Source organism: Mauremys reevesii, linkage group 9, assembly GCF_016161935.1.
Source record: "Mauremys reevesii isolate NIE-2019 linkage group 9, ASM1616193v1, whole genome shotgun sequence".
In the NCBI taxonomy this organism is placed as follows: Eukaryota; Metazoa; Chordata; order Testudines; family Geoemydidae; genus Mauremys; species Mauremys reevesii.
In genome coordinates, this window is record NC_052631.1 from 49,939,301 (window position 1) to 49,960,231 (window position 20,931).

General features: G+C 53.3%; 1 protein-coding gene across 5 annotated transcripts in view; it reads right to left on the reverse strand.

Annotated features, from left to right (window-relative positions):
* Window positions 1-20,931, reverse strand: part of ETV5 (ETS variant transcription factor 5) — a 47,993-nt gene that overhangs the window by 3,566 nt on the left and 23,496 nt on the right. For 4 of the 5 annotated variants that reach the window (XM_039489186.1, XM_039489187.1, XM_039489184.1 and 1 more), the window contains exons 6-12: window positions 17,647-17,776; window positions 16,426-16,713; window positions 10,240-10,499; window positions 7,103-7,165; window positions 5,487-5,555; window positions 5,007-5,176; window positions 568-669 (exon numbers count right to left, since the gene is read on the reverse strand). In XM_039489186.1, the coding sequence (XP_039345120.1) occupies window positions 568-669; window positions 5,007-5,176; window positions 5,487-5,555; window positions 7,103-7,165; window positions 10,240-10,499; window positions 16,426-16,713; window positions 17,647-17,776 (1,082 nt within the window). The remainder of the gene's footprint in view (window positions 1-567; window positions 670-5,006; window positions 5,177-5,486; window positions 5,556-7,102; window positions 7,166-10,239; window positions 10,500-16,425; window positions 16,714-17,646; window positions 17,777-20,931) is intronic. The other variant, XM_039489188.1, reaches the window with a different exon arrangement.

The following is a 20,931-nucleotide window of genomic DNA, read 5'->3' on the forward strand; positions in this document are numbered from 1 at the left end:
AATAGATTGGGGGTGAAAGCGGAATAGCCAATGAACCACAATCCCCTAGCACGGACGCAGCTATACTGGTATAAATGTGCCCGTAACAGCTCAGTCTAGGTTTAGGCACACTGGCAGCCATGCTAGGGTTGTCATTATTTTAGTATGACAGCTGCACCCCTAACAGAACAATTAACGCTTCGCTGCTTTGCATTCCGTTTCCATAAGGCTGCATCTTTACAGTTCGCCCATGAGATGCTAAAAAATTTAATTGGTGCCCCAGTCTCTCCCCTAACAGCCCCTGCCCCAAACCAGGTTACATCATGGTTTCCCATTGCCTCGGTTTGGTGGAGTCACTTCCCTCTTCCAAGTGTCTGTCCCCAGAGCGACAGAAGCCATGGGACCCGGCTCTCGCTCCTGAAAGGTTCTGCAGCAACTCAGGAATCTGATTAGCTGTGAGCACTCCTCATGCTGTCCTGCCCCTGCCGCCAGTCCCTGCCCCCTCACCCAGAGGGGCTGTCCCCATGCACCAGCCCTCAACCCTCAGGCATCTGGTCTGCTATTGACAGGCAGCGGTGACCTACTTGCCTTCTGCATGATGCCCTTTTCATAGTAGTAGCGCAAAGAACGGCTGAGCTTGTCGTAGTTCATGGCTGGTCGGTTCTTCTGGATTCCCCAGCGTCGAGCTACCTGAGGGGAGAGGAGACAGACATGAAGACCCAGGGGCACCTCTGATGGGTTTGCCAAAGGTTAGTGCTACTGAAAGAGGTCCCCAAGAGCCTTGGTGACCAGAGTCCTCCAACAGATATAGACCCAGGCACAGCCGGCACCTGCACATACCATTCGGTCCTTGCACTAGCCAAGGTGGTGGCTTGTTATGTGCTCGTGTGTCTACGAGAAATTGGGCCTAAACCAGCTACTGCTCATACATCACAGAGCAGCCAAACAATGGCCGCTGGACTCAACCCTGCGACCACCACCAGGCTCTGTGTCCCATTACCAACCCCGAGTCACCCGGGGCCTCAGAATATAGCAATCACTTCTACCCAACCCCCGGGTTATCGACCACTAGCCATTAGCACGCAGCAGCTAAGCTCTGTGGTTTTGGTTGCAGTCAATAAGGAATTACTAGAACGGTCACCTCAGAAACCTGAGAGAGGCAGCCATAGGCAGGAGCTGCTAATGGGCTGCAAGAGAACCCGGTCATTTCTAAGCAGATTCCAGAGTAGCCTGAAGAGGTTTACTCATTTCCGTTCCCTTCGGGAGCAGGAATCTGATGACATGAGGCTGCTGCCAACCAATCCGCCCCTTCCCAGGGGATTTCTGGAATGGACAATAAGCCATGCGGCACCATTATCCACTTGGAGATAGATTAATGGGATTTCCTGACACTAAGTGCACTAAGCCAAACCCCGTCCACCTGAGGCATTGTAACAGAGGGGAAATGCACGCACAGGCCTGAGGCGGCAACCCGAGCTGAAAACAGAGCAGTTCAAATGGCAACACTGACTGGCAGGGCAGGTAAATCCCCCTGGCAAATGTTCAGGTTGGAGGAACACTTTTCTGTTCACCAGGTGAGTTGCAGAGGGGTGAGAAACTGGCCCAAGGACCTCTAGTTACAACAGCAAAGTGGCTAGCGGGTGGGGGAGCTGCTCTCCGCTTCAGCTGTTTAAAATCAGGGCAAAGGTATACCTGGTCTAGCTAATCAGAGAGGCACCTGGGTTTAGCCTCCCAAGCCACGCCTGTGGAACGTAATATCTCTCTCCATCCCCTTCCCTGCTCTAAGCCTAAGAGGAAACGGTGATCCCTCTTCCATAAGGTTCAGTGATTTGGTCTGTATTCATGGCTCGTGGAAGGGAATGGGCACAGATTGTGGAGCCAGCTCCTGCTAACGCAGACACTCAGTCTGTTTAACAAGGAGCAGCAGAACAGCAATGACTTATTTGCTAGAAATCTAAGCACTTCAAAGCCAAGATGCGACCTCTGGAGGGAAAAGGAAGCCCCGCTATCACTTCTCCCCGTCCCCCGCCATTGGCCTTTCCTCAGTGAAAGCTGTAAGGTGCTACACCACTGTAGGCAGGAAGGCACCCCCCTCACTCCTCCCCCCCAGCAGCTCTGGAAGTGCCTCCAGAGCACGCTGTCTGTTCAGTCACAGCCTCTTCCTGCCATCACTTCCATATGCAACAAGAGGAGTGTTTGTACACGCAGGGCTTCCAAGCAGCCCGGTAGCTATGGTTACGTAATCGTCTTCCAGCATCAAGGCTCCGCTAATGGAGGGGGCCGCAGAAGAGCTCTGTCTGTCTCACTGCTTCATGGACACTGTGCGCTGGTGAGCCCCACGAGGCCTACTCATAGCTAGCCAGGCCCTGGCTGGGGACTGCTCCAGGAGCATGTGGGCCACTTAGCACTTCGATAGAAGAGAGCTTGGCTTCCCTGCCTAGCTTGCTCTTGGCCCGGGGAGATTACATGACTCCTGTCATATCTCCTCCACAAAGGAGAGGCAGCGGCATCCCAGGGACCATGGCTCCTTGTGCTCTGGTGGGTTTTTGCCACATGTTCCACCCCCCCCCCCTTGCATTCCCTGCCCCCCCCTTAACTCCATCCTCCCCCCGTCCCACAAAGGCAATAAAAGCAGACGCATGGCGAAAGCATTTACAGACTGAAGAGCCGCCTGTCAGCGTTCAGAGGGTGCTCAACTGGAAGACAATCAAAGCCACTTGATTAGGGAGCCTGCCAAAAAAGCCGTTTGAAAACCACAATTTCCATGCACAGCGCAATAGAGATTATGGATCATTACCCAGAGTGCACTGCTCAGCGATGCAGCTGGTTTCAATTACTTAAACTGCTTCTTCCTCTGCGTCACCCTGCAAACATGCCCTGATGCTCCTCACAGAGGGTGATTTAAGAAGCCCAGTGCCTTCTTGGGATCACCAGGGCAGAGCTGACAGCTACAGTGGAAACCTCATGGACCCGGCTAGGTGTCCAATGCACCTGGAAAGTGCTGGGCCAGCCCAGGGCCACGTGGGCAGGGAAGGAAACATGCTAGAGCGAAAGGGAAGGAATGAGTCTCATGAAGTGCCCAGGGAGAGCGCATGAACTGGCTGCTACAGCATAGGAGATAATGACACAAGCAGCCAGGGCTCCTGGTTGGCAGATTGCTTGCTACCAATCTGGGACTCCGACACAGCAGGACCCCTGGAGACCTGGGCTTGTGCCATCTGTTCAACACGTTTCCCTTGGGCTATGTTACAGGCGGGAGAAGACCCGACAACAAGCTGTGACACAGGGCCCTACCCAGGGTCACCCATGGGAGTCACAATGCAATGGGCTCCTGTGCGTGAAGGACAAATGAACTGGGGCTGCGGAGGAGGCAGTCTGGTTCCACAAGAGGGAACACTCTTCCAAAGGCAACCTGCGCGTCTCAGCCCTGGGCAAAGCACCGTCACTGCCGGTGGGAATACGGGCAGAGGGACCTGAGCAGGGCATGGCTTACACTGGCATCACAGCAGTAACCCCCTTGTTACACCTTTGCACTCGAAACGGCCCTGTTTGGGGTTCCCAGCTGTTCTGGGGTGGGAGGGACAGATTTCCACATGACAGTTCTCTTTTCGTGGTCTGCTGAGACAGGAATTGGGGCTGGAAGTTGCAGGTTAATTGCTCCAGTTGCCAGTGGAGACAGCATTGCTGGCTTTTACATCTTGAAGACCACTCAAAAGCAGACTGAATGTAAAATTAAAGCTACAGACTACGCTGCTGGCAGGACTTGCATGTGTGATGGCCACCACACCTGCGATTGCCTGTAGTGCCCGGCTGCAGAATCCCGCCCTTGCTCTAGAATCTACATGTCCATTTGAAATCCATTCTAGCCCTTGGAACAGCAAAACAGCCCCAAGTAAGCAAACAGAAAACACACTCCCTTCACCCACAGGAACAAAGCATAGCAGAGGCAGCAGTGCCTGCCTGAGCTGGCAGACAGCTCTGAGAGATGGGAACTGCTCCTCTCCCCTCACTGTGCTGTATGTTGACTCTGAAACCTAGCAATGACAGTCTAAATATCAACATTAACTATCTCACTGCTGGATGTTTCCACTACAGCGATTGAGGCCCCAGCACCAACCATAAATCTACCTCCATATTCTTGCCCAAGCTCCAGCACTCACCCAATCTGTACCCTCTGCATTTCCAGTGAGAGGCAGATGGCATGGCTAGCCCAGCACTGACTCTGCAAACGGAGAGCTCAGCGCCCCCGTCCTAGGGGAGCCAGAGTCTCAGACCTCCTCCAGCACCGGGCAAGAGCCAGACTATTCCCCACCACTGCCCAAGCATATACCAAGGAGGCTACATTTGCTCCATCCCAAGGCTCTGCCTGCCTCGTCCAGCCTCCCTCAAGAGGCTGCAAAGCCGCTATACACAGCCCCTGCTCAGTGCCCACAGGTCTCCCCTCTGGAGATCCAGAGCATACTCCATGCCCCCAGCAAAGATGTTCCCTATCCCCCTTCCCCCACCCACCATTTAGGGAGAGAGACGGGTGGAAAGGAGAGAGCCCTGATCAGCCTGAGGCTCCAAGCCAGTCATTCGTTTCCAGTAAAGCAGTGGTCCCCAACGCGGTGCCCACGGGCGCCATGGTGCCTGCCAGGGCATCTAAGTGCGCCCGCGTACTGGCCGGCAGGACAAGCATCCGCCAAAAAGCGGTGTCATCAAGAGGCATCACCACTGAAATGCCGCTGATTTTCGGCGGCGACGCCTCTTGACGTTGCCGCTTCTCTGCGGCATTTCTGCGGATGCTTGTCCGCCGGCCACAGTCCTCAGTGGCTCGTCATCTGGCGCCTGCCACCCGGAAAAGGTTGGGGACCACTGCAGTAAACTATTAAACACCATTAGACTCAACCCTTCCCCTGCTGTTCCCCCCGCACTGCACCAGGCAATGCCCAGAGTGCTGCGGGGAAGTGTGTTGGGAACAGAGGCCTTTGTTTCTGGGTCGTAACCAAGCCAGCAGCCACTGGCAAGTCTCGTGTCTGGTTCCGTACCTCTTCGGGCTCAATCAGCTTGAACTCCATGCCCCGGCCTGTCCAGGCAATGAAGTGGGCATTGGCCGGGTCATCCAGGAGTGTGACCAGGAACTGCCAGAGCTGCAGCGACCCTCGTCTCTGGTAAGGAGGCCCCTCCCGATACATGGTGGGCTCCTGCTTCACTTTCCCTGCATGGGAGGAGAGACTTGTTAGATCACCTGCTCCCAGCACCGCAGGCTGCTGGCTCGCTGCTGACCTGCTGTCTCCTGCACTCAGGGCCAGCCTGGCTGGTCTCTAGCCCTAGAATGAGGCTGCCCGAGGATGTCACCATGCCATGGATAGAGAGTGGGGCCTGGCTACAGAGCCCAGCTCTGGCATCCTTTTGCCACTGGCTTGGGTTTCGTACCCCGTTTTCCTCATAAGAGCTGGCCATGGGAATTCTATTAGGCAGCTCCATGCCTGCCCCCCCACCCTGCCGCATTACAGCCAGTATCCTACCTTCCAGCCTCTCCGGCACCACGCAGGTGTCATCAAAGTACAACCGGGCATCTTTTTCATAGGAAAATCCTAGGAGGAAAGCATGCCTGTTAGCACCGCAGTCCAGACCGGAGAGGCGACCTATGCTGAAGCATGCATGATATGGGTGCAGAGGTGTGATTAGCTGATTGTGCCATTGAACCAACCCAACCCCAGATCAGAAATCTCCTGGATATCTGCCAGCTATCCCCTTTGCTTACAGAGACTGTGGCTTTATTTGAGGCCCATCTTATGCAGTTTCTTAGAAAACTGAAATTTGTCTGGTATGAATCCAGATCCCCAAATTCTAGCAGAACATTTCCCCACCATCCTACCGGGACAGGCAGCCGGTGGCATTAATGAATGCTGACTGTCCACCAGCCAGCTCAGCAAAACAAACACACTAAAAAGGCTTTCAGGAGACCATTGAGAATGCCCAAAAGACCCAACTGAGACCAGCGAAATCCCAGCTGCTACAACGCCATAGCCACAAACACGGCCTTGGTTGGATTCCAGGCTAAAGCCAAGCAGGACCTTTGTGCTGGGGTTAGCAAAGGCACTACTGGAGAGTTAGAACCTGTAAAAACCACCATATTCCTGACTGCGCAAACTCATTCAGACCTGTCTTTTGGATGGACTTATCTAATGCTCAGGCCCAAACCCTACTGGTCTATGGGCAGATTTGGACCATGGATTGTTTCCTCCCCTTCACCTTGAGGCCAGGCACAAAGCTAACAGCTTTAGAAAGTCAGCACATTTCACTTGCAAGAAGCACATCCAAGCACAGTCCCATTTCTGGGCTAAACGGTGCATCGGCTCACTTGGCCTGGCCCTCAGAACGTTAGATTCTATTTGCTGGCAGAAAACCTGTCTAGACTAGTTCAATGAGCGAGCTGAAAGCCACTCCGCTGGCCAAATGCCGTTCAGATTTCTCCTCTTCCCCACCCCATGTAGCTCCAGTAACTGAAAACCCTCTTACTGTCTCTATCAGGCATGTTATCCCAGACTAAAGGGTACAGCCAAGCATGCGGCCGTCAAGATGTGTGGCTGAGCAAGGCAGCGTGGTTTCCCCTTGCTCTCTCACACAGCTGGGATGGTCTGTTAGCTCAGGTGAAGCGTCAGTTGAAATGGAGATGCACTATTATTAGCAGCTGCATCAGGCACAGCCGCCTGTACCACTGTCTAATACACCCAAGAGCGGGGCAGGAAGGAAGAACTCATGCTGTGGTAAATGGGAGTCTCAACAGTCATACGGAAGGATACAGACGCCTGGTAAGGGGCAGATTGGATCTCTAAATCAGCAGTGACGCTGGTTTGCCATTCCACCTGCTTTCACAGTGGTGCTGGACTCACCCCAGCACAGAAAGGAAGCTACAGATGGGCGGGGGTGGGTACCAGAACCAGGGAAGTTCCTAGGCCTCTCCCTTTCTAAAGCAGTGGTGGTTCTGTTACTGTAGCAGCACTGTCAAGGGACACTCTTCTCAGGGTCCTTTGCGTCAGTAGCCTCCACAACCTTCTTCCCCAGTCAATGACACACAACTGTGCACCCATGGCCGTCCCCGCAGTACTCCGTCTTGTGTACACGCGTGCACACTTACCCTCCTGGCCTGTGGGGAAGTAGCCCCCTCCTCTCATGTACGACGACTGGCAGGTAGGCACTTCTGCAATCAAGACAACAGCCGAGTTAAGTCTGTGCTGAACCAGGCAGCACTACACCCTGGCCACATGGCACAGCAGAAGCAGCCTGCTGAGATAGCCCTGCACTGGCCCCCCTGGGAATGTTACACAGCCGCTGTGCATGTGGTCAGCAGGCGCAATGGCTCAGCACCTTCGCTTGCTGGGCGGGGTCAGTGTCACCCCATCACGGGCTGGAGCATCCTCCCGGGGCCCTGGTGCTGCTCCTCGGCATGCTGCGTGCCTCCCACCCGGGATTGGCAGCGTAATGTGAGCAGGAAACCCCGCGAGATCACACAGCCCTACAAGCGATTCTAGTGTGGTGACATATGATAGGGCACACCCTGTCTTCCCAGCACCCTATGGCAGGGCCTGTCCCTACCACTCCCACTCAGGGCAGAAGCAGCAGAAGGGGGTCCCCTCCAGGCCTGCTTGGAGAGGCCTCCCAGAAGTAGCCAGAGCTCAGCTGGGACCAGAGGGACAGCGGCTCCTCTCTGGCCACAGGAGCTCGAGGGGCAGCCGGGGTTTGATCCGGGCTGCACTTGCTTAAGCTGGGGGAGAGAGACGCCCTGGGAACATCAACTCCAAGCTAAGGTGGGAGGCTAAAGGGTCCAGGTGGGAAGAGGCCCAGGGAAGCAGCAGCAATGAATAGCAGGGAGCTGTGTGTGGCTGCTGGGTCCCTTGGCTGGCACCCAGAGCAGTGGGGGCTCCATGTTCCCCCTCTCCCCAGGGAAGTGGTGTCAAACCTGAGATGGGGACAAGGCTCGTTTGGCAGTCCAACCTAAGGTCTCAGTTTAAAGGGCCCAGAGCTGGGGCTGAAGACGGAGGTGAGGGCAGACAGACAGTTTTGCTGGACTTTTGCTACCCTGGAAGGGTTCGTTTTGACTGTGTGACCAGCCAGAGGCTGAACCGCTGAAGACCTGCCAGGCGAGAGCAACAACCTACAAGGGGCCCTGGGATCAGAAAAAGGGCTGCAGTACTGCACGCAGCAGCAAGAGGCGCTCAAGAGGTGAGAGCTCCCCACATAAGATTTCAGGGACTGCTCGAAAGATTGATCAATCACTCAATGTTCGCTTTGACTTGCAGACGTCTCTGAACAGAGAACTCCCCCTCATCTAGGAAATGAGAAGCCTCGGAAAACAGGCAGGCTCATAGCTCTGAACTATTCCTAGCCCATGTGACTATTTACCCCCTCGGATTCAACTTGAAAGATAAATCAGAGACTAAACTGAGGTGTCCTGAATTTGTGGGCGTGAATATGCTACTGCAACTGCAGGTACAGCATATTTATCCTGGAGGTCTTATAAACCAGCTCTTCTCCTCTTCCTACAAGGGACAGCCCCCTTCTCATTCACTCCCATCTCTTTGCAATGGCACAAGGTCTCAAAATGAGTAGCGAGAGGTTATCAGCACAAAGTACAGGCTCCTTCGTGGTTTGGAAAAGGCAATCCAAATTGACTTTGCAAAGGCGATTTGAAGACACTCAATAGGGAAAGGTCTGTTTCAACAATCCACGTTAGTAGATGGTCTTAAAAGAGACCAAGCCCAATATTTTGTCTTCTCCTAAATAGCTCAAGCAACACGAGAAGGGAGGAAAGTTGAAGATAAACAAGAGTCCTTCTAAAAATTTAGACACCCCCCCCCCCCACACGCATCTGCTCCATTTTGTTGCTGACGACTGCATTCAATCCTGCCTTTGAGAGGTCACCGTATTTTTAGGCCTAAGGCGATTAGAGGATTTTCTGTTGTGTAGCTAGGCCCTGCACTGTCAGCAGCCAGCAGAAATCACACAATGGGTCATCAGAGTCGGCTACCTGGGGCCAAGGGGAAAGCTTAGCCCGAGCCCACATAACTCTGTGTGCTCAGATAACCTTTGCCCCCCGTGAGCTAAGGGAAGGTGGGGAGGAGGCGGCGTTCTGCACATAGGTCTGCAGCCCGGTCGAGCAGGACCACTGTGCAGATTACTGGAGCTTAGATACAGCAACATCTGTTGAGTGCTTGATGCTTTTTTTTTTTTTTTTTGTGTATAAAGAACGAGTCATCTGACATTCTAACTCGGTTAGACATTAGCTTGGAGGCAGCGTGCGGGGCGCGGTTTCCCACACCCACAGTGGGAAACGTCTAGGTCACACAGGTCACCGCTTTAATGCAACATTATCAAGACGCGTTAGAGGAAGTTGCCAGCTAAACCTCAGCAGAGGCAGGTGGGCCAACTGCAGCTCTGTTCCTCTCCTAGCGCGACAGATCTAGTGGCACTTTGCAGCCCCCCCAGCGCTGACTGGGAGATGGGGAGAGATACAGCTCGGCTCTAGCCTAGAGTATGTGAATCAGCTGGAACTCGCTGCATCAACCTGCTCCCCAGTGCTGGCTGGGAGATGGGGAGATACCAGCTCGGCTCTAGCCTGGAGTGTGTGAATCAGCTGGAACTCGCTGCATCAACCTGCTCCGCACCCCAGCAATTCGGGGAAAGACTCCAGCCACACAGACCGCTTGCGCACGGGGTGCTAGGTTACGGGCAGAAGGCGCTTCCTTCCACAGGGCCTCAGCAAGGCCTGGGCACTGACCTACTGCCAGCAGGGGTTCTTTGGAGGCATTTTGTTGGCATGAGAAAGCCAACAGGCTGCTGTATGTAAACACTGCTGTTCCCTTCCCCATCGGTCCCTCGCTGTGCTTGGAAATCACCCAGCGGACTGAGAGGACATAGCAGCGCCTGCTCCATCTTAGGGCATGAACCAATATGCTGTTCGGCTTCAACAGAGCTGTGGGGAGTGACTTCTCCACACTCCCCCTGCCAGCATTCTGCAGCTGCTGCAGTGCCTGCACTCCACCCTAGGGAGCGGTTTCCCTTTCTGAGACACCGCACTCCCTACAGGCGCTGGCTGAGGTCCGCAAGTTCCAAATGGGGTCTGTTCCTCAGAAGAGGGTGCTCAACAGCCTCCGTGAAGCCCTGGGGCCCAGGGTCCTGTGCACGAGGAACACTACAGCAAAGGCACCAAGGCGGGGTCCTGGCTAAACCTTTCAGCGACATCTCCAGAGCTGGAGACCCAACTCCCATACGAACCTGAGTCAATGCAGTAATCCCTGGGCTCCTGCTTAATGCCCATTGGAGACTGGTATCCATGCCTTGGAGGCCCTGGAATGCCCGGGACACCGTGCTCATAGAGGGGATCATGGTACTCCTGTTTGAATCCCTGAGGAGGGTGCGGAGCGGCCGGGACTATAGGCTCGGACATCTGCCTGTGGTAGACGGGGCGACTGTCTCCAGGAAGGCCTGGCGGAGGAGGGAAAGGGTGGCAGGGCTCAGACAGCTGTCTCTGAAACCTTTTGGGGGGGAGGGTGGGGGGGAAAAGGAGAAAGAGAGAGAGAGGTGTTACTGTACGGTGAAATCATCCATTCCCAACTCTGCCGAACAGGCAGCCCATAGGAACTCACCCTCATTACCCTAACAAGAGTAAAATACCTAGCTCTGTTTTCCCCACTGCCAGCCGCTATTGGCAATGCCCAGGAACCCCACCAAAGACATTCATCAACTTGATATTACAGGTGTCAAATGCACTCGCCCTCTGAAACACAGGCCGAGCTGCAATTCTGAGCTAACTAGCTGCAGCCTTAGGTTTCTGAGCAATGCTCCCACTCCCCGCCAGGAGCCAATATGGAAGCACCGTGGAATGGATGGAGAGGGCATTTATAAGTAGGGCTCAGGGGGCATTCACCTACTCCAATTGCCTCTCAAACCATTCACCGGGGAGGAACCAGCTCCTACCAGGTAGTTGAACAGAGACTGTATAGCAGAGAATTATGGAGTTTGAGAACTAGGTTAGATGGGAGGTTTCCCATGTGGCTGGGAGTGTGCTGCTGCTGCCGCCGGTCAGGGCTGGGCCAAGGGCCTGGTTTGGTCTTTTAAAGAGAGGTGAGGGTTAGCTTGTAACCCTGCTTCTCTGCAGTTATCATGAAAGGATTCTCAGTCCTGGGCTTCTTACTCCCCAGGGAGAGACAGATAGAAACCAAAAACCTTAGAGTTCGGGGGCTCTACAGGCAGTCATATTGCACTGGGGGGAAAAACATGTCTTGATCCCTCCCAAGGCTCTAGCTACCAACCATGGACCCTTCCAGCCAGCGGGAAGCAAAGGCTGTCCAAAAAAGCGAGCCCATCACCTCCACAGAATGACCCAAAACCAGGGGATGCGATAACAGAGGGGAGAGGAGGGCAAGGCCCTCGTAAGCACCGAGGGGAGAGACACCTGCTGGTGGCTGTAAGTGGGCCAGCTCACAGCAGTGACTCGCATTCAGCCAGCCTTTTACTTGGGGACCTGGGGCACATGAAAGGAGAAGTGGGGTGTTAGAACCCCGTGGCACCAAGCATGCGGAGAAGGGCCTTGTGGAATTGAAGCAGCATTGTGGGAAGGATGTTGGCAGGGCTACAGCCTTGGTAGAGTTCAAACACCATCTTGGGGAAGAGTCTCCAATGGCACCATCTTCTCCTTGGAGGACAGGGTAGATGGTGGGCAAGGAGCTCCCTCGTTGAGAGCACCACAGTCACCTCCACCTGGAAAGTGGCTTTCCACACACAAAGCTAGCTCATCACAGGAGCAACATGGCTCAAACCGAACCAGCAACGTTGTCAGGACCACCACGGTCCCCCACAATGCAGATGGCTTTTTAAATGGGGTGCAGTTAGGCTACCAAGCCCTACGTGAACTTTATGATCAGGGTCTCTGCAGTCCCTTGTCAACCCACCACTCAGGATAAGACAAAACCAGCAGCCATGTGGGCCCGGATGGATTTGGCCCGTGGCAGACTCAGGCAGGTGAAGGCAGCATTCAAGCAGTTTTTGTGCAGACCAAGTCAAGAGATGCTCATGAGAGGTGGGGCAGGCCCAGTCTGGCCAAACCTGTTTCACTCCCTCCAACATCTGGCCCAGCTCCCAAGTGCTCCACTCCCCAGGCACAAGCTGGTATCTGAGTAGCTCATCAAAAACCCTGGAGATGGAATCAGGAGATGCAACCTGTGCCACACTGCCCTGGATTAGCCCATCATCCAAGTAGGGGAACACACCCACTCAGCCAGCGCAGCTTGGCCTTAGGCCCCTCCCCACACCTGCCTCCTGTGCTGCTATGGGAGCCATCACCAGGCTACATCCAGATGAGGGTGGGGGAATGACATGTCACTGCCCTCCCCTGCCTTTCCGGGATGTTCATCATCTTCATGGGTGGGGCATTCGGAGCAAGTCAGTTCAGTCCCTCTTGGCCAGGCCATCGCTACTGGCTCCTTGGTCAAGAGCCCGCTAGCCAGCTATTGGTAAACAAGGCCGCCTGCATCAAGGAAATTCACACAGACGTGGCATGGCAAGTTCTAGGTCCCAGAAGAGGGGCCCACTTGGCCATGACCTTACAGCAGGCATGTGAGATGAATACCTGCCTCCAGGGGGGACCAGGGAGTCCTGTTCCTACCCCTTGCTGAGGACAAGACCCCATGGACAGGGGACAGAGGAGAGAAGAGCCCCAGGAAGTTCTGCTCCTGCACTGTCACACAGCTTGGACTGAGGAGCCGGCAATTACATAACGCTGAATCCATTCCAACCTGAGAAAGCCAAGTGGCCTCTAATCTGCCTCTGGGGCTGGGATTAAGCATTTAACTCCCCGGTGGGGTGTGGGCCTCCGAGCTCTCATGGATGCTCAAGCTGGCAGAGATCAACCTGGGCCATTGCAGAACACAGCCCATCTGAGGCACCTCTAGCCAAGTGGCCCGCTGCTGAACCTTGTTGCACAGCCATCCTGGATCCTTAACGCTCCAGTTAAGGAAGCCACTGAAAGGTGCCCAGGCGTATGCCAGCGGCAGGCACAAGTTACGATTTGCTGTACCCAGGCAGAGGGTATGCCGGGGAACCCCCAGCTGGCGCCTGCAGGGGAGGAGATCGGGATGTGAAAGGCATCCGTCTCTATTTGTAATGCTCCAGAGGCTGAGTGCTGTGACTTGGGAGAGATGTGGACAGGAGCCCAGCCCAGCCCCCACCCCACAATTTGCTACTCAACATCTCAGCACCTTGAAAGGCGATCTCTACCAATCAGTTGCTTTCCCAAGCACCAAGGCCCCTGGGACCTTTGTAACTGGATCCTTTGCAGCTGACGGGCCTGGATTACTCCACTTCCGATGGGTGCCCCTCTAACCTTTCAGCCTGAAACTCTAGCACTGTGGTGGTATGGCCTCCGCAGGAAGAGGCACTTCCGGATGGGCGCAAGCCAGTAGCCCAAGCATAGCTGTCAGGTCGTCTGGAGCTTGGGGGCTGCAAGGCGACCTCAGATGCTAGTGCCATTCACTAGGGCTTTTTTGGAGTGGGTAGGGGGAAGCGAGGGGAGAAAGATGAGAGCCGAGATATCCAGGGAGGTGGGCTCAGCTTTTGAAGCCCAGTGTTGACTTTTGTTCCTATGGTTTCCACTTGTGCAGATTAGGGAAGCATTTCACATCTCATCCTGCTTAAAATAAAGCGTGGCCAACTTTGTGCACTGACCTTCATTTGACTATAGCCCCCGCCTGCCCTGCCTGTTCCTCTGTGGGATCGATCCACATCCCGCAGCTGAGGCAGAAAACGAAGCGCCCATTTACATAGGTAGAAATAGGGGAACCTGACAGATAGACAGGCCAGCTCCATTTGTAGCTAACCAGCCCCCCTTCTTCCATTCCCCCGTTATTTCAGCAGATTCCATCTTTAAAGAATTCTCCACCATGCACCTCTGTGGCACTTCGGAGGGAATAAATCAATGGCGTGGCTAACTCAGACTAAGGAATACAGATGAGGATGCAGACTTCCTGGCCCCTGAACTAGAGAAAAGCCCATCTAGGTCTTTTAAAGCAATCTACCTACCCAGGTTCTAGCAGCACCAGCTTAAGGAAAAGGACATGAACAAACAGCAAACAAACTGTTGAAACTAGGTTGAACCCAGATGCTTTTTTTGCACATCTTTGCCACTGCAGCTGGTCTTGTGTGTGCAGATATGTTCCACATAGCTCTCTGTGGTGACTTTGATAGAATAAGATGGATACACAGCTTGGCAAGAGTCAAGCAGAGTAACTGATAAAATTCAGCCTCAGGTTGAAAGGTAGAACTAAGTGGGCTGTCATGGTGCTCTCCAGCAATGGACTGAGTAGAAACAATGTGGAGCAGTGTCAGATACACAGCAACGGGAAGGTTTACAAGCACTTGGGAAGCTATGCTTAAAATACACAGTACAATCCCAACAAACTGCAGAAGTGCGATAAAAGCAACACAATAATCCGAGGTCAAGGAAGCACGACTGTCAAGTGATTTCCAGACAGGAGGGAATGACTACATTGACAGATGAGCAAGCAAGTGGTACTGTAGAGAAGGGCTTCGCACTGTGGTCTGCGTTGCTGGAAAGTTGGGGTAAAGTGGAAACAAACATGTTGGGAATGTTGCCTTGTTTTGCAGAACACACAAATACTCCTAGCACGTCACCCCCAAAGCTCAGAGGACTTGAACCAGGGTGGAGGATGTTCAGCCCGGAGTTTTGGCAAGGCCGTGTGAACAGGGCGGCAGGGTGCTGGCTCCTCTAAAGGATGTTCTCAGGGAGGAAGAAAGCAGCTGAGATTCTTGCAGGAAGTGACAAACGTTGCAACAAGCCCGTTTTTTTTAAAAAAAAAATCCAGGCTCTGCAGTTTTCATATGTGCATTAAACTTCAAACAGGAACAGAGAAACAGTGCAATTCACCAAAAAAAGCAAAACTCATCTACTTGGCTCTGTGAAGGGAGGACTCACGTGGCAAAAGCAGAACGTAATTATCTGGCTGGACTCAGGCAGATTAATCCTCAGCTTGAGTCAGTACTATATTAGTGTATGGGCAGCACACTAAAAAATGTTCTAAAGGAACTAGTGAATTCTGAAGAAAGCAATACAACGCGAGGTTCGGAGAACAATTTCTCCTTGGTCTTAAGAGAATGGGACATGTTCAGTCTAGGGAAGAGATGGGCAGGGGGGTCAAGATACCCAAAGTGTATCTACAGATACGTGAAAGGCATGTTCTAAAAATGAGACTCAATTACTGCCATCAGTAAGTGACGACAGAAGCAAAGTGGGAATGGATAGCAAACAGAACCTATCGCCTCTCTAAAATCAGTTCAAATCCCACCCAGGGTCTTTGTGATCCAAAGAACTAGCTGCTCCATTTCCTAAATCAAATTAGTTTAGCGGTCCCAGTCCAAGTGCTGTTTGACTAGCTTCTACAACAAAACCCACCACTGGTACTGATCGGCACATTTACTGCAGCATCAATCTGACGAGCAAAACAGGCAGACACACCAAACTAACAGCTCATCCCTAGAGGAAGTCATCCCCCCCCCCCCAAGTCATAGGAGTTTGAGAGAAATTTCGGGGGGGGGTGGGGGGGTGGTGTCAGTGCCATCATGGCTAATGCCGTCTCTTCTGGGAAGAGCCCAGACAGTCTCCAAGGCTGCTGACCTGCGTCTTTTCAAAAGAAAAGAACTCAGAGAAAAATCCGCAGAGATCCAAGTAATTGGTGTAAACTACAGCAAAGGAAGTTTCCAAAGTTAACATCGATCATTTAGGCAATGGAGCAAACTGCCAGAAGAGCCCTCTAGGCATGGATCCAAGACATAGTCCCGAGACAGGATTCTCTAGTGCTCTGTGAAGGCAAAGGAAGGCTTTCCAGAAGCGAGCTGTTGTATTGGAGTCAGAGGTAACCCTGTTTTCCCTTTGGGAGGACAAGGCAGCCCCCAGGCTCACTCTCTGTTAGGAGAGGGAAAAGGGGAGAAACTTGCCTAATGTTCGACACTGAAATAGGCGATGTACCTTGACACGTGTGCGGTTACAAGCCAGCCACCCCAGCTTACAATAATCCTGTGGTTTCAGGACTGGAGAAGGAATGTTAGCAACTACGCCACAGGTACCGCAGCGCCCCATAGAAAACTGTATTTCCTCTCCCCAACGCATGGTGTGAAACCAAGAGATGACCCATCCCTGCCAATGGTGATGGGGCAGGGGAGGGGGAAGCATGAGGGCAACAGGCTTCAGCAGTGTTACTGAGCATGCTCTGTCCATGTGAGCATGCTCAGTACAAGCCAAGCGGGGTGGAGGGAGGGTGGAGAGGCATGTGACCCCGCATGTCGCCTCTGGTCAAACAAGCAAAACCAACGAGGAAAGAGTTCAGAACACAAGACACCCGGCTTCTTGCTGTGCATGCACCATGTGATAAAGCAAACCTGGCTCATTACCTGTGCTCTGCTGGATACTGGTTTTCAGGCATCATCTTTGGCATGTGCATGGGCTGATGAGGTGGCCGGGGCACAGCGAACGTTTGCTGCCTTGGCTCCTGGAGAGCATGCGGGGCAGATGCTGGGGGAGTCCCCCGCGGCGGGCCTGCTGGGGCAACATGGGCAGCAGCCTGCACTGACACAGCGGGTGGAGGGTGAGGAAGCGAGGAACTCTGCTGGGCAGGGGACACGGGGGTGGCAGGTGGGGTTAATGGCTTGAACCCAGCAGGGAGCTTCCTGTCATAGGCACTGTGAACAGAAGATGGAGAGGACCACGATGTAGTGAGTACAGCTTTCACGCTGCTTCACCCACTGCTCAGAACCACTCAGACTTGTTTGCATTCCTGGTTGTCAGGCAGTGACAGCGCTAACACAGCCCGATCTACTAGCAGCCCCAAGGGAATCTTTGTACTTCACAAGAGTGACAGACAGGCTGCGTCACAGGGGCCTGCTTTAACACTTGCCACACGTTTTCCTCAAAGATAATTTTAGCTTCCACTCATTAAAAGTAAGAGAATAACTTGTCATATTTTCCCCCACCCCCCTTCAGGCCTGTTTTCAGTGTATTTTGCAGGAGTTAGCGGTGACCTGTTTGATGGACCAGCCTCTGCTAATTGATACTAGTAGTTAACATGCAGCTGAGCATCACCTAGTGCTCCCTAGCAGTTAGATGGCACTAAGCGTTAGAGAGTTGTGTAGATTTCATTTCCAGGGAAATGAGCATCCTGAAGGAGCCTGCACGCACAGAGCTGTCCAGGATTCCTGCAGCCCTTTGGATGTCTAAAACAATTGCCTTGGTGCATGTTAACATACGAGAGCCCTAAAGAAACCTCTCTCAGAAGCCAATCCTGCCCATTTGTGTATTTAGGGTTGTTTTTACGACTTAAATCTGCAATTGCGAACGGTGCTCATGGAAACACAAGGAAGTTTGATGCTCTGTGCAGCCTGGCACTGCCCTCACTTCCATGAGCTCAGGAATTTAATTAGTAAGAAGCTAGCTCTCAAAGCAAATGCGCTTTCAAATCTCCCCTCCAACTAAGCCTAGAGGGGGTTTCATTAGCAACACAGAGGTGACAACATCTGTCTCAGATGGATTCTCCAGCTGTCTGGTTTCCATGCCTCCCAGTCCCCATGGCACCCCCACCTTCTGCGGCCCTGGGGACGAATCTCAGTTCTACCTACCAATAGTTGTAGAGGCACTTGTCTCCATAGTTAGCGCAGAGAGCCTGATCACGGCTACAGGACGACAGCTCGGAGGAAGGGCTGTGGAGTTCCCGCTTGATCTTTGTCGGAGGTGGGGCGTGAAGTACCACTAAAATCAGAGGAGGGAAGAAGTGATTAACATGCATCACAGCTTCTCAGTCTCCATACTTGGGACTATTGCTGCAATCCGCTGGCATGGATTTCAATGAGCGCGGAGCCATGCGGGAGAAGGAAATGGATGGATACTTACAACGCTTAACTGCACGCACTAATTAGTACGCAACACAATCCTTTTTAAGAGCAGAATCTCTCTAATTTTACTCTCCTTTATGCTTAAAATCTGAAATTTCAGCCAAAGTTTTGGGACAGTAACGTATGATCCCCACGTACCGTTCAGGAGATGGCGCTTACATTCACACACCGCCTTTATCACAGAGGATCCTTCGCAAGCGACCTGCTTATTGCACCACTGGAACTCAGCCTCCCCCGGACTACAGGGCAGCCATCCAAGCAGAAACTGTGCACAGCATGTTGCCCAGTAGCAGAGGGAGGGAGTTTTGGCGAGGCACCGGGAAAGGCCCATACTTTAAAGGAGCAGGCCTTGGTATCTTAGTGGTTTCAGATAGCAGACAGGCCTCTTGGCTGTAATCTGTTCTATCAAGGACATCAAAATCCACACCCGCTTCCTATTGCCCAAGCACATCCTCGAAAGCCAGGAGCTTCCTGACGCACAGCCTGGCACAGGCGGGCCGAGAATCAATGCTGTTTCTCGCACAGAAAGCGACCCTCGCCACCATCATTGCAATCCAAACGCTACTTAGTAACTGCAGCAGATCTGCCTTCCACTGCCTCGGAACACAGGGCCCAGGACCCCCAAGAAGGGACACGCAAGCTAACATGGGGGACAAGCCTCCAGCCTGTTCTCAGCAAGAGGCAGCACAGCTGTGCCTTTCAGAGGTGGACTCTGAGAGTCTGTTGGCTGGCCCCTGTCACCTGTGGAGGGGGATGTAGGAATACAGGCTGCATCCATCTCCCACAAAGGGAAAAACCATTTGTCAGAGTGATTGGGGACTTGTGCTGCTTCAGCTACAGACAGGGGTTTGGGAAAGAGAGCAGAGGGGACTTTAATAGGATGCTGGCCCTTTAAGGAAAGCTTCAGGCCCAGCACAGCCTGGTTCTGATTTCCACTAGAAAGTGGGTTGGATAGCAAGGGATTCAGGGAAAGGCAGGACCCTGTGAGGTATGTAAGCTTCTTGCTCAGTCTGAAGAAGCCAGCTGCAAAGCAAGATCTGGTTGTGCATCATGAGTGGGGAGGAGGGGGTTACCCACTGAGCAAGGGACCGGAGTACCTCAGTGCAGATGCCGGAGCCCCAATCCATGCAATTCACCCAGCACAAGTGAGTGCGTGGTGGCACCACACCCCAAGGAGCAAGAGAGCAATGCAGAAGCAAGACCTGAGCTCCCCCACCAGCCATGGCCAGAGGAGACTGACCTGGAACAGTATTTACTCCCCATATAGGGTGGCATATGGCATCTAGTAGGGAGCCAGTCTCTCCCCCTGTCCTGGTATCACTGATGTCTAGGAGTGATCACAGTTCTTTAATATGAGACCAGCAGAATTCCCGCAGCTCTGAGAAACAACAGTGACAATTCTACAAGCTGGTCTCCTCAGTGGCTACCCACGACCACCAAGCCACAGGAAACAACTACACTTTTCCCGCTCTGCAGGGAGCTAGAGCGCCACTGAAACAGTCACCGACGGAACAAGAGCTTAGGCCTGACCCCACCAGCAGGACTATCTGCTCCAGTAACGGGCCCTGATTGTCTTCGCTGGACTGCCACCGGCCCTAGAGACAAACCAGGCTGGGGATCAGGCTGTAAAAATCCAACAGATTCCCCTGCGGGTAGTGGGAAGACTGGATGAGGCTCTCTGGCCTGTGTCATGCAGGAGCTCAGACTAGGTTATAAGAGTCCTTCTGGCCTTCGCAGCTATGAAAAGCCGGTTGAGATTTTCCCTGTGTCCTTTAAATGGAAGTGAGCCATTCACTGGGTGAAACGTCAGCCAGTCAAACTTAGCCCCTGCACAGAAAACAGAGACTAAGGCCAGGTCTACACTAAACAGTTATGTTGACCCAGCTATGTCAGCAAGAGTGTGAAAAATCCACACACCCCCAGCTACTTAATTAAGCCTATTAACCCTCCACCCCCCTCGGTGCAGACAGTGCTAGGTTGACAGAAAAATTCTCTCTCGGGGCAGTGGTTTAACTATAGCCACTGTGTCTGTAGGGAGTGGCTACAATGAAGCACTACAACTGTGCCACTATTGCAATTTAAGTCTAGACAGCCACCTTCCACCATCAGCTGGTATTGGGCATAGCTCTGGGAAGAAGGGAAAAGATAAACATAAGGATTCTGGCCCAGCAAGTGTGCGGAGGGAGGTGGTCGTTCAGCCTCTGGGGGAGTCTGCTGACTGCAAGAAGAGAACTGCCACACAGCTCCCAGCTGGGGTATGGGTAGAACATCACATGCTGCTCTTCTGAGTTGGCGACTGGACTGCGCTTGCCTGCCACGCTGTCCTTTTCAAGTAGGGAAGGGAGTTAAAAACAGAGCAACCCTTTCCCAGGCTCCATTCAACACAAATGGTGTTTGCTGGCTCTTTCCATGAGCGAGAAGGCAGCAGAGGGGGATGAGCAGCAGACATGATGGCAGCCCGCCAGAGGCTCAGATATGCGATAACCACATCAGAAATAGTCTGGTGGTGCTTAGCATAATGCATGTTCCCATCGTGCAAAGCAAGGGCATTAGTGATCACTGGGGCAGTGGAGGAGCACAACGAAGGAAAGGCGGTGCAGAGCCTGCCCTCTGAGGGTATGTCTCCACTGCACACTAAGCTCAAGCCTCACTTCTGTCCACATACAAATCAGTCTGATGCGGATCAGCAAGCACTCAGGGGCCAGGTCCTAAGGCCCTGCTGGGGGGTGGGTCAGAGCTCGAGGGCTGCTGGGACTCAGGTCCAAGCCCTGTCATTTTGCAGGGTGGACACACGTCAAGCCGCAGATCCTAGTCAGAAGATCTGAGTAGTGCAGTATGGACACTTAGCACGGCTGAGACTCCCAGGTCCACCAGCTATACACCCAGGTTTGCAATGCAGCGTGAATGCTCAACAACTGGCTTGGAAACACCTAGAACATACGCCTGGGTCCCACAGACCCAGGCTAAGCATGCAGCATAGACAGACCCTGAAAGGGCAGAACTGTGGTGACT